Source organism: Leucopleurus acutus, assembly GCF_964270905.1.
Source record: "Leucopleurus acutus genome assembly, chromosome: 15".
NCBI classification, from domain to species: Eukaryota; Metazoa; Chordata; class Mammalia; order Artiodactyla; family Delphinidae; genus Leucopleurus; species Leucopleurus acutus.
In genome coordinates, this window is record NC_139157.1 from 34,224,289 (window position 1) to 34,237,640 (window position 13,352).

At 31.6% G+C, this 13,352-nt stretch overlaps 1 protein-coding gene across 2 annotated transcripts in view; it reads left to right on the forward strand.

The window, feature by feature from the left end:
• The window catches only part of PTPRK (protein tyrosine phosphatase receptor type K), a 570,605-nt gene that overhangs the window by 527,359 nt on the left and 29,894 nt on the right, over window positions 1-13,352 (forward strand). Inside the window, exons 14-15 of one of the 2 annotated variants that reach the window (XM_082855620.1) lie at window positions 1,671-1,809; window positions 9,864-10,024. In XM_082855620.1, coding sequence (XP_082711746.1) covers window positions 1,671-1,809; window positions 9,864-10,024 — 300 coding nt within the window. The remainder of the gene's footprint in view (window positions 1-1,670; window positions 1,810-9,863; window positions 10,025-13,352) is intronic. The other variant, XM_082855621.1, reaches the window with a different exon arrangement.

Genomic DNA, 13,352 nt, shown 5'->3' on the forward strand with positions numbered 1-13,352 from the left:
GAATTGAAACATAATATGTAGTTTGAAATGTGGTAAGCATTGAACTACCTCTATTTGAGATTGGAAATTCCCTGAAGCCTGGATATAATGGAAAGTGTCAAGTCAGAAAGGAAAACTCCCTTGCTTACCAGAAGAAATAAACTGAAGGCTTGTTTTTCTTTCTTGAGAATAATGGGTACCAAATACTGGTCCATGGGGATTTTATCCTATCCAATTGAAATAGATACATTAAGACAGTTATAGTGAATTATTTTCCAAAGTTAACTGTGTTCTCTATAACACTTTTCTTCAAACTATGTTTCCTACTGGTTTACCTTTAAAGCACCATTTTATGAAATGACACTGATATTAGATATATTAGTTCTTTTTAATTTCCTACTTGGAAAAATTAAAAGTTAACGACCTTGTATCCATCCCCTTTGGGAGGAAACTGTGGCTGGTTGGAAAACTGAAGTGGATATTTAAATGTGCGGAACCGGAGGTGAAAGCAGAGGTTTGGGGGTAAAGAAGCCAAGAGAGAGAAGCTAAAGAAGAAATGATTGGAATGTAGAAAAATGGGTAATTTTAAAAGGGAATTATCAAATTATCCATTAGGAAGGTCTGAGGTTGGATTTAGGGATCCTTTTGTTTGTTCATTCAGCCATCATCTCTTGACACTGATGGCTGCTTTAAGAGTTTCCCAAATGTGCCTAATTCTAAGAATCACCTGTCCTCCGTCACACAGATTCTTAGCAAGAGGGGCCATGGATCTGGAAACACTGAGAAATGCTGCTTTAGAAGATAGAAGATATGTTAGATTTTTGTCTCTGTTCTTGAGCAATTTCTAATCTGTCCTATATCTCTAAGCCTCAGGTTTTTTAATCTGTAAAATGTAGATAATAATGCTTTCCTTGCCAGTTTTCAAGGCAAATGAGGTAAAGGAAGATGTCTTCCAAGGGTTACTGGAGATTGTAAATTGAGTAGGATTTATAATGTTAATTGTGTATGTATGTGGAGGATGGTGGTGGCTTTGAGAAAGAAAGAAACTGAGGCGATTATAAAGAATTAAAAAAAAATTCATCTTCTCAGAGTTCTGTTTCCCAAGTTTATTACCTGGCTTTTATTTGTTAAGAGAATGTGAAATATTACTTAATGAATCTGTTTTCCTTTGCTTATTCTTGTCTTCCTCCAAACTGTTTATTTCAAATCTTTTTTACCACATCATAAACTCACACCTCCAGCACTTAGACTAGGCATTTATTTAACCTAACCCTTTGTGTCCAAGACAAATGCCGTTGACACTGCTTTAAAGGCCCAAGCACGACACCTTGCATTTTAGTGGAGAAGTGATTATTGAATGAAGTGATAAAAGAATGAATCTCTAAATTTGACCCTGTCTCTTTCCACTGTACTATTTGCTAAAACTCCTGTGTTCTTACTTTTAAGGATACTTGGAGAAAAACAGTTCCCTTTGATAGTTATTTCTAAGTTTTTATTTTTTTATGTTAACAAAATCTCTCTTCAAAAGTTTCTCTTTACCATAAGTCTCTCATGCTCGAGTTTAGCAGATTATCTTTATTCAAATAAAATAAGTTGTCTTTTTGTGGTAAGCTTTAGCTGGGAATAATTTTCCTTTTTCCTTTCTGTGATAATTAGCTGCTTTCAGTAACTTATATTTTTGATTCATTTAGCAGCAGCAACAGAAGAACCAGAAGTGATTCCAGACCCAGCCAAGCAGACAGACAGAGTGGTGAAAATAGCAGGAATTAGTGCTGGGATTTTGGTGTTCATCCTTCTGCTTCTAGTTGTCATATTAATTGTAAAAAAGAGGTAAGACCTGATTTTGTTCTGTCCTACCCACTTACCATATGTCACTGTCACTAGTTTTGAAGCACTTTTTTGTTTCCCTGAGTGCTTTTAAATTAGAACACACAACAAGAATTGAATTTTAACAATGTTGCCAGCATCTGGGTCTGTTTCTTATGCTTTGTAAATAAATTCTTATTGGTTATTTGCAGTTTAATTTTGGATATAAAATATACTTTTTGTCAGTTTAACCTTGAAATTAATGTATGAATTTAAATTCCTCAAACGCTTGAGTTATTAACATATCTTATGCTTTGAAGCATTATGTATTGCGAATGGCAAAATAAGAGTTTATTATGATATTTGGGTTATGGTCTATGAATTATTTTGTACTCTTACTCTGTTTTTCTAAATGTTGGCTACAAATAAGATAAGAAGAATATGGGCATTATTTTACAAAATTGTATATTAATATTCACTGCCTAAATATTTCAGCACTTTAATATGAAGAGTCAATTTTTTTAAATTGAGCATTAGTCTTTTATACTATATCAACCAATATCGCCATCTTCTGGAATTATATGAAGATATTAAGACCTACAGGAATTTAAATTGAATTCTATTTGGGACATTAAGGTATACTTCTACCAGAAAACATTTCAAAGAATACAGTTTTTATAACTTGAACTTTTTCCTATTCCATAAAGTGTCATTATCTGTAAGGCATTGTTTTAAAAATTAATACAACTCTCCAATCTTTCCAATTGTATGTTTTAAATAATATTAAAATTTGGAAGGATTTAAAAACAAATCTTTACAGAGTATAGTCCTAAAATACATTGGTGTATAGAAGTGTTTGTCATTCATTAATTATATTGAATATAATAAAAGATGTTGCTTACATTATATTAAATCATATAATGTACTATTTTGATTGTTATTTTGTACTCAAAATAAATCATTAATAATATAGATAAGACTCATACTACATGTTTAATGATTCCATGAGAGTTTATTTTAATGTATTGCCTCTTTACAATTATCCCCTGGAGATATATATGTTGGAGAAGACACATCTGCATTAGAAACATTAGGTATGCATTGTAGTGTTTTGTGTTAAATTAGCTACATACGTGCTTTCCCCAATAGTGCTTTCTCTTTTTGCTGTTGTCTACCTCTGTGGTTGGAAAATACATCATATTTGAGACAGGAAGATTTAAGTATTTTACTAACACAAATTTGCCAATCAAGATCAATAAAATCTTTGAATATAACTTTCAGATCTTATGTTTCTATTTAGTTTAAATTTATATTTGGAGAGTTAAACTAAACAGTTTAGAGAGTTAATTAAACTTTGCTTTAGAGTTAAAATTATCTCAGCCACTTCAGATTGGATATGAAAACATAAAAATGGCCTCTGGTTATGTCTTCACTCAGTTAGAATTGGGTTAAACTTACTGATTTTATTGGTTAATTATTTGAAAACACTTATTATTGTAGCCTTTCTTATCTGTGGCCGTCTGTTTTAAAAATAACCAAAAAATTGAAACATAAATTTTCTAAAGTACACCAAAACAATCTCTAAGCATGATTTTTTTTGTGTGGGTAAAATGCTCTGACAGCTCTCTAAAATTGCCTAATGCATCAGATTCTTTTTCTGGTTCATATTTTAAATGGTTGGATAAATGAGCCTTTCTATTAAAATGTTTAATGTTTGAGTTTTCATAATTATGCTTTAATTGATTGTCTTCTACTAGAAAGTATGCTAGGGCTTTTGTTTCTCTTCCTCATCACTACCTCTAGGACTAGAGAAGTTGCAATTTTATAGATAGATGAAGTTACATGTTTAGATATATTACCTTCTAGTGTGTAATATAACTGAGAATCCCTTACTTACCTAAGAAACTTTGTAATGACTTTTAGTTGTATGTAGTGTGTCACACATATATTGTGTATGACAATCACAAATATGTTTATTATACATACACAAAAGCATAGATACATAACAGTATTGGTTAGTATCAAAGTTAACAATTTTAGTATATAATGTAGTTTCCCTACATTATATACTAATACACAAATTTATAATAAAAATAATGGAAAAGCAAATTATTTTAGCCCCTTAGGATCTTTATTTTTGTGGGAAATTGTTAAGTTTCTCAAGACTTTATCCCTCACTGGGAATAGTATTTGTAGGTATATTTCTTATGTTGAAAAAAAAATCTGTGTATTTTTGGTTGTTGTATAAAGAAATGGTTTGGAATTTAATTTAGTAAAATTCTACAGCTAAGGGTGTATATAAAGTAAGTTTTTAGGCTAAGAAAAGGGATATTGCATCTTTCAAAACGCAATGTCATTTTAATTTAATCACTGTTGAATTATTTCCAAATGTATGCCATTTTTTCATTGGTTATGTATTATTTTAAATTCGCAGCATGAATACATTAATAATTCCAAACATAAATTTGAAATTATGCTTCAGTACAGTAAATGTTTGTGTGTGATATCATGGTCACATACATCTACTGTAGAAATATCTTTGTGCATATATAGTGTATGGTGCATATGTATATTCACATAATATATGTATGTACCTATGTATTAATAAGATATAATGACTTATTTATAGAAATTTAGGTGTCATTCTGCATATATTCTGTATTAACCTAATAGATCTTTATGTTTTGTATCTAAAAAAAAAATAGCCAATTTAGTGTAGAAGTTCTATACACAGCTGTTCCATCTGTCATGACATTTAGATGGTAATGGATGATATTATGCTTAACTGCATGTTGAAAATACACAATTCATTTAATTTTTCAATTTTTTTGGCTATAAAAAAGTCAGCATGTTATTTTTTCCAAATTATGTATTTTATATTTTATTTTCTATCGCGTATCTGTTTAATTGCATGGCAAAAGATATCTAACCAATGCATGAGCAAATTGAAATACAAACCAAAATACATGAATTTTATTTTATTTTATTTTATTTTTTAACGCACATTTTTCTGCTTTATTGAATGTGACAGAGTCACGCTTTTCATTCACCATTGCTTCTCTTTTTCCACTGTCTGTGATTTGCTTGCCAGGAGGAGCTACTATTCTTACTCCTACTACCTGTAAGTAGAAAATGGGTGATATATGACTTTACATGTGTTAAAGATGCAGTATCCCTTTTCAAAAAAATAAATAAATAAAACCCAAACCAAAAAACAGAATGTTTGCAATTTTGGTGACATTTCAAAAAATATGTTTTCCTGGACTCTAAAACTATAAAGTTTACCTATTAACCTATTTTGTTAATCTTTTTAAAAAGGGATATTGTATTTCTGTATGTTCAGCTACTTTTAATTTTTATTTACAATTTTCCATAAGTAGCCATAGTCTACAGCCTAAAGCATCATATATTTACTTAAGTCAAACCTGTACCTTATCAATGTGATGTCTCACTATCTGGTAAAGTAGAGATAGGGTTTGTAATTCACTAATACCTATCTTTACATAACACTTATGTTTGACAAAATGAGCCATGTGATGTATTCATAGAAGAACATTTAAAATACCTTCACAGAATGTGAATCAGGTCAGGTCTTACTGTGATAACGTCTCTCTCCACATTTCCAGGAATCCAGGATGCGTTATAACTTCAGAACACCTTTTGGGCTGCTAAAAGCATAATGTTGCAGTGACAAAGAAATAAAAAATTCTTTTTAGAGAAGAAATTTTGAGTTTGTTTATTATGACTTAAATAGGAAAATGATTTTGTAAAACCAAGACCAAAAAAAGAAAAAGAAAACCTGTCAACCTACACAAAACACACCTAGGTGTCACATATCTCCTTTTGTCCTCCAAAGTTTTAGCTATTCCTATGCTTAGGTATGAAATGCTACTTTGGATGACGAAGGCGAGTATTGTCCACTCTATTTCACTAATCATTTTCAGTTTATTACCTTAAATTCCAGGGTATTCATCCAGTCCAAAGGAATGATACAACAAAGTTTTCTTGGTCTTTGCTTGATCAGTATTTGATCCACAAAATTTTGAGACTTAAGGATGGTGATTAAGTACTTTTGGGGCATATATCCCACAATATTATTTCACTAGGTAAATTTAAGCTAGCTTTACTAAAAATTTTGGTAAGAGTCTCAATGAATATAACGGAATTGTGCCAACATTTTAAATATTATAAACATTTGGTTTCTTAAAATCTGCTAAAATAAGCAGGTGTAAACTAGCAGTACTCCTAGCTTATTTTGATGAATTATAATATCCTTGTTAAATCATGTTTGATGAAGCCAAAGGTAATTAAATGTACCATTTCATACAATGATGGAGCACTTTTCCTCTTTATAGCCCACCCATATATCCACCTGCAGAAGTTTATGCTGTTGGCTGTTTTGATAATGAAAGTCATTTGCACATCTGTCAAACTCAAGGAGTTGCAAAATGATTTGCTTAACTGTCCTGAAGTGTACATTATATATGCTGGTTGTTCAGAGAGAGACAGAGCATCAAACATGCAGGAATCAATAAATGTTTAATTATGAGAACATCAATAAGCTTACCATTAGCCATCCATTTATCTATAATGTTAGAATGGGATTGCCTTTTTAGTTGATAGGTAGCATTTCTATATTCTAGACTATGTAGTAGGTTTTGATACTGTCATTGTAATACTTAGGGTTACTGGCATTATCAATCATAATTAGAAAAAAATGCCACAGACATATCTTTAAAAGCTGCTTAAATAGATGTAGTGAAGCTACTATGAATTAGACATTTTTAAAATAAAACTAGAAATAAAATAGAGTAAAACTTAAAAGAAAACCAGGTGTGATCTTTGAACTAAAATTCATTGGCATCATCATAGTAAACTGTCAGTTCTTGATCAAAACACTTAACTCTAATGCTGATTTTTATTTCTTTTGTAATAACCTGAATTAAAGCCTACCTCACAGGGTTGTTGTGAGGATTAAGGTATAAGAACCAAGGTGATAGTGTACAGTTGGCAGATATTAACAAAGGTTATATATATATTCACCCATAATTTGTCGATTAACAAAGGTTTGTGAATCTGAAAAGCCCTTCAGTGCCATGAAAACTTTTACCTGTCATACATTTGACAAGTTCATTACTTCTTATTTTTCCTCAATCATAAAATATGTTTAAAATTTTATGTTTTAAAGTAAAGCCTCAAAATTTAAACATCTTTTCCACTTGCCTTGAAATATCCATCTTCAAATTTTTTACATTATTTTTAATCCAAATTTCAAGTTGCCTTATTTTTATCCACTTCAATCTCTCAAATTTTTTGAGGAATGAATTCATCCTTTCTTCTTATCCAAGAAACAAAGATTGGAAGTTATTTCTTAAACTATTTTTTTAACTTTAAAATGGCAAAACATTTGTGCTACATTCATATTATTCTCAAATTTATAACAACTAATGTTTAACTCCTAGAGCAATGGATGCTTCATATTACAGAACACTTGGTAATGTGGCAATTTAAAAAAAAAGTGAGTAACTGGATATAGTATAAGGGCTTAGGCCTTGGAACCAGGTCATTCTTTACTGCTTATTAGATTAATAACCTTGGGCAAGTTATTTAACTTGTCTGAGCCTGAGTGAGCTCATCTATACAATTAGAATTCTCATGGCTTTTTCAGTTCATTGATCTGAGAATTAATTGAGTTAACAAATGACAAGCGCCAAGCATATACCAGACCTAATTCATCTATTCAGCAAGTATTTATTGAGTGTTTGCTATATGCCAGACACTGCTCTAAGTGCTAGGGATATACAGATGGTCCTTCCCTTCATGGAACATACAGTGGGGAAAACAATTAAAAGGATACTCACAATAATAATGTGATGAGTGTTATTATAGGCAGAAAACATGTTGCTATAAAAATACCTACCAGGGAAACCTAACCTGAGACAGGTTGTATTGGGTTCAGTCAGAGAAGTCTCCCTGATGAGGCAAGACAGAATGGAAGTTAACCAGATACTAGAGGTAAAAAAACATTGTAGGTCAAAGAGGTAAGTTTGGAAATGTCCTAGAGGTAAGTTTGGAAATGTCCTAGAGGTGAGTTTGGAAAGTGAAGACTATAGACTAACATATGACCTGCTGATGTGTAATCTGCCCCACACACTCTTTCAAAAAATAGAACCACTTTAAAGAATAAGGAAATTTAACATAAATATTCAGAGTCATGACTTCTCTTTAAAAATAATTTTAAAATGAGAAACTCAGCTCTGGGTTCAAATGCCAATATTCACTTAGGCAAGTTGCCCCCTAAACTGCTCTCCAGTTCTCTGCAGTCCCCACCCTACTATGTGGTATCTCATCACTGGCAGCAGCACTATTTATATTCCCTGTGTGAAACCTGTAAGGGTTTTACAGGGTTTTTGCCTCCTAACCTAGAAAAAAGAGACAAGAGATCTTTCAGTGAATAGAGCAAATATTGCTACTAAGTGATGGTGGTGGTGTCAGTGGTTGTGATGGTGTAGTGGTAGTGATGGTGGTGGTGACAGTGGTTGTGATGGTGTAGTGGTCATGATGGTGATGGTAGTTCTTGTTACAGTTTTGTCATTGTTTTCTTATTGATAATACTTATCGTTATTATTATTTCTAAAAAATTAATGCCATTTCCATCCCTAAAGCCTAGTTTATGACTATCTTACTTAGGTATCAGATCTGCTATGTCAGTATATTGGGTATTGTTGGGTATGTACACCTGAAGCCAAGTACTATAATTCTCAAAGAAAAATATCTTACACATGAGTAGCTCTCAAATCATCAGATTAATTTTCTAAAGGAAAAGCCTTTGGACATAAACACAACTACTAAGTGAGTCTTTTTTTTTTTTTAGGTATTTGTAGTATATTTACTCTAGTACAGATACTCATGAGAATCAGAAGAATTTATCCTAGCTAATAATCCAGCTGAGAAATGTTACTCTTAAAACAACTAAAAAATACTTCCAAAGCACCATAAACTGCTGCCATAAACTTAGAAACATAATCTGGCTACTACAGGCATTTCGAGTTTCTTTATTTCTTTTTAGAGTGCCTTATTAATGTGAGATAAATGTTTTATATGCCTTTAATAGGTTTTTAATTGCATGTTTCGTGTGTAACATTCACAAAGAACCAGAATGTATTTCACATCCTTGTTATGTAAGATAAAGATATCAGTGTTTGAGTAGCTCAAAAGTCTAACTCTGCTAATTTCCAAATCCCCTGTGTCATTTGCCTTGCTGCATTCGTAAGGCCATTCTGTAGTTGGTACTCTGCCATGGGGTTCTGAAACACATTTTTAGGATTTGACCATGTTTGTCATCCAGTATTATGATCATTTGCATAATACCTCTGCATAGCATTTTCCAAACTTTTCTTAAAGTACTTTCCTTATAAAGTATATAATTTTCCCATATATTCCTGAGTATTTACATTATATCTAGCTGTGGTTGATTCTACAAGTTTCTAGGTTAGGTTTGGATTAATGTTATAAATATATTGCTACATATGTTAATTCTACATGTTGCACTTTTACTGAACAATAGAACAAAGAGTGAAGAATGAGATTTCTTTATCTATTTTAGTTGGATGACTATAGTAAAATATACTTGAAAAAGTAGTCATGTTCTTCCCCCAGAAGAACTTCTAAAAGTTGCTCAAGCGTGTTAATCACCCAGGAGGAAAACCAAAATTTAGCATTAGCTTAAGTTTTCCTTGAGCAACTCTACTAAGGAAGTATTTACTTACTGTTCTAATAAAGTATAGTCATGCTTTATGATTATTTATTTTTTTATGATAATTTATTTTAATGATAAAATACAAGACATTTGGGTTGACAGCTTGAATGTTGAAATATCCATATGACAAAACAATTTTATAGCAATCAACAAATATCATTTGGATGTCAAACTTAATTCCTGAAATTATGACATGTTTTTAGAGTTTCTAAACCAAATCTGTATTCTTATCCTCGGGCTTCCCTGAACTATTTACTGCTGGTGTCAACTCTCCTTCAAGCCTCACGCTAAGGTTTCCCTTTGGTATTTGTCTTGGCAGCAAGCTTGCTAAAAAACGCAAAGATGCTCTGGGGAACACCCGGCAGGAGATGACGCACATGGTGAATGCTATGGATCGAAGTTATGCTGATCAGAGCACTCTGCATGCAGAAGACCCTCTTTCCATCACCTTCATGGACCAACATAATTTTAGTCCAAGATGTAAGTTGTTCATCAAACTTTTAATCAAAGATTTTTAAAGTTCTTTAATGTCTCTCTGAATTCAACACATTACCTTTTGAATAGTGAGTGGAAATAAGAAAGAGAGATGGGAAAAGTAGCTGGAAAGAGAAAACGTGATATAGAATAGTATGGAGTTTATCAGAAGGCTTACTTTCGGTCTTGATATTGGATTTAGTTTAACTTCAAACTGTATGAATTTTATTACTGTGTTATAAGACATATCCATGTACCACTCACCAAATCTTATGTTATTGCTTTAGGTTAAAATATACTTGATTGCCTACATCAAATTAGTTCATGTCAGAATTTTTTTATAATTGTTTTGCCATTTGAGTCTTCCTTTGTGTAAGATAAAGTTCCTTTTGAGATAAGAAATATCATAATTCTTTCTGGGAGTTATTGGCATGGGAAAGTTATTCTATTTAATTATTCTATAGACTCCTGGAGCATTTCAGTAATTAAAAAGTTAACCAGGGGAAAGAGGAATCTACATACTCTTAAGTATCTGGTGTGAAGTCCAAAAGTTTACTTGAATTGAGGGATTGGCAGGGAACGGTGAAATCCATCCATTCACCCATCCATGTTAAGAATTCCTCATGTTGATCTATGAAGGCAGATCTTTTAAAATACTGTCTTTTAAAATATTACCTCTGAAGTAGTTTACTGCTTCACAATCAATATTATTATCTTCAAATTTTCTATGATTTTTATATCTTGTTCTATAGCACGGTCTTTATTTTGTTACTTTAAGTTAAATTACCTGTCTCTTCAAATCCCCAAGTAAAATTGGTATTTGAAGAAGGCAAATTTTGTTTATCCTTGGCCTTGTGTACACAGAGGCATTTTGTCACAGATCCCAGAGGTATGTTTACCTCAGTTTGGGAAACACATGTATAAGGAAAGAAGTAAACGATAGAAGTATTATTTTCGATACAGATTATAAACATATGGAATGGTAAGATTGAGAAAATAAAGTATTTGTAGGTTGTATGCATTTATGGCTTTTCAGAAAGGGATTTTTTTCTGAAATGTTCAGCTTGGTGAAAACTTTTAGTAATTATTGGCCATCATTTTCCCTGATATATATCTATACCAAATTATTAGTTAGAAATGTTGTAATGAGTCATTTTGGATTTAGTTTTAATAATGATAGAGCTTTTCTGATCTATTTTATTTTCATTTCACTATAAGATAAATGATAGAGAAAAACATAAAATCTTATTATTGTTGAAAGTAAGTTTTGTTAAAAATATAGATGTATCATCTCTCTAACCACTTGCTTTAAAAATTAATCAGTTAAGGATTTGAAAGGATTTTTGTTTCCAAAGCTTTTCTATCTAATGACTGTGTACCTTATTAGGAGGCTTGAATTTAGCAGTATAACTATAAATATACACTTATGAACTTGGAGAAAGGATTAAATCTATTTCCCAAAGTTAACTAAAAATATTTATTTGGAATGAATATAAGATAATTACTTCTCTATGTACCTCACACTTGATAAATCTAAAATACATGTTTTTCCCCCCTAATTTTATAATCTTTATAATGTCATGCTGAATCTTCTTGGCTTTTGAAATTGAACTGACTACTGAAATATAATTATAGATGCACCTTTCCTGGTATTTTGAGATAACCCAAGCTTTGAAAAAGAGAATTTTACCTTTGCAGGTTATAGTAATCAAAGAAAGTTTAATAGATACATTTCTTAGAAATGATAAATCTATTTTAAAGGAAAAAAAGAGCATAAAATACAACTTTAGGGCAATATGTTCCTTCATGAACTTTGTTTTCCTACAGTGCCCAATGATCCACTTGTGCCGACTGCTGTGTTAGGTGAGGCCCTAATTCTTTGTCATCTTTTTTTGCATGGATCACCCTTCCTTGCATGGGTTATAGCTTTGTCCACGCAGTAATTATTTACAGCACAGGAAGCAGTTTGATTTCGAAAATATAGTCCTGGTTTTATCAAAGAGAGCAACTGTGGTCAACACAATTAGATCTAGTGCATTTCAAATTAGTAAGGTATGCTTTTTTAAAAACAACATATTCTTTCATTCTTGGTTCTGTTAGATTTAGAGTGAAAGTACAAGGGCCCCCAATATATACCTAATGTTTATACATGCAAGTAAGTACAATGAACCCAAATGCACACATTTCAGGGGCCAGTGCTACCTGAATCATTAGTTTATATATAAAAATCTACCTGATTTAAAGGGCTTTTCTAAATCCTCCTAATTTTATAGCAACTAAAGAACACATTTCCAAGTAAACATTAGGAATGTGTGCATTTGCTTTAGTTTTGTCTTTGTTAAGACTTTATAAATGCAGGTAAAGTTGCTACAATATTGATATGGAGTTTTGCATTCTATGTGCATCTTACGTAAGCATTATCTTTCAAAAAATTTAGAATAAGCCAAGATTTACTACTATATAACATCCAAGACAACTGATATTGCTAGTGATGAATAAGACCTTTTCAGCTCTAAAATTAAAATAATGTTTAATCCAACTGTATATTTAAGAATAGAATGAGTTTCATTTCAATTTGTACTCTATTCCTTGACTAATTATACACCAATGATTCATGACCAGCTTGCTCATATGTTCGCAAGTTGTCTTATCAGTTTGACCCCCCTGCTTCTAATATTTAAGATTTAACCAGAGAAATGTAGAAATTGCCAGATAAATGTATCTTAAAAGTTCCCAGTTCTCATATTTTATATTTAAATTTCTTTGAACACAAAACATTAGCTTATGCATGTTTTTATTATCCATGTATTCAATGTTTAATTATATTTTAAAAATATGTTGGAACAATACAACTAACTCAGTTAAGCAAAATATACCTCTTTTTCACTAAAATAATTATTAAAAATTATAATTTTATAATATAAAGATATATTCTAAAAGAACCTGTCTCTGATTGCACTCTCCCTTTGATGTCCACACCAGTAATGGCAGGGAAGTGAGCTGGGGAATTTGACCCAAGGGATGGTCTGATCATGTAGGAAGGAGCCAGGAATCATGATCTTTGGGAGGCATCAAATGCCTCTGAAAACGTCATCTTCTGTTGAGAGCTGTAGAATGCTGTCAGCATCAAACTAATAAGTTAAATTCAATTAAGTTATTAAAAACTCAAGGAAAAAGATAGTTACCTCACTGTTAAAATTTCATTACAGTAATATTCAAGGATGTGTAGAATTGGGTCTAAGTCTCAGTCCTCTTGTGGACTCACAGTATGAACTCATGAAAATACCTTTGTCTTTGCTTCTCCATCTGTAAAATAATATAATATTTCTTACCA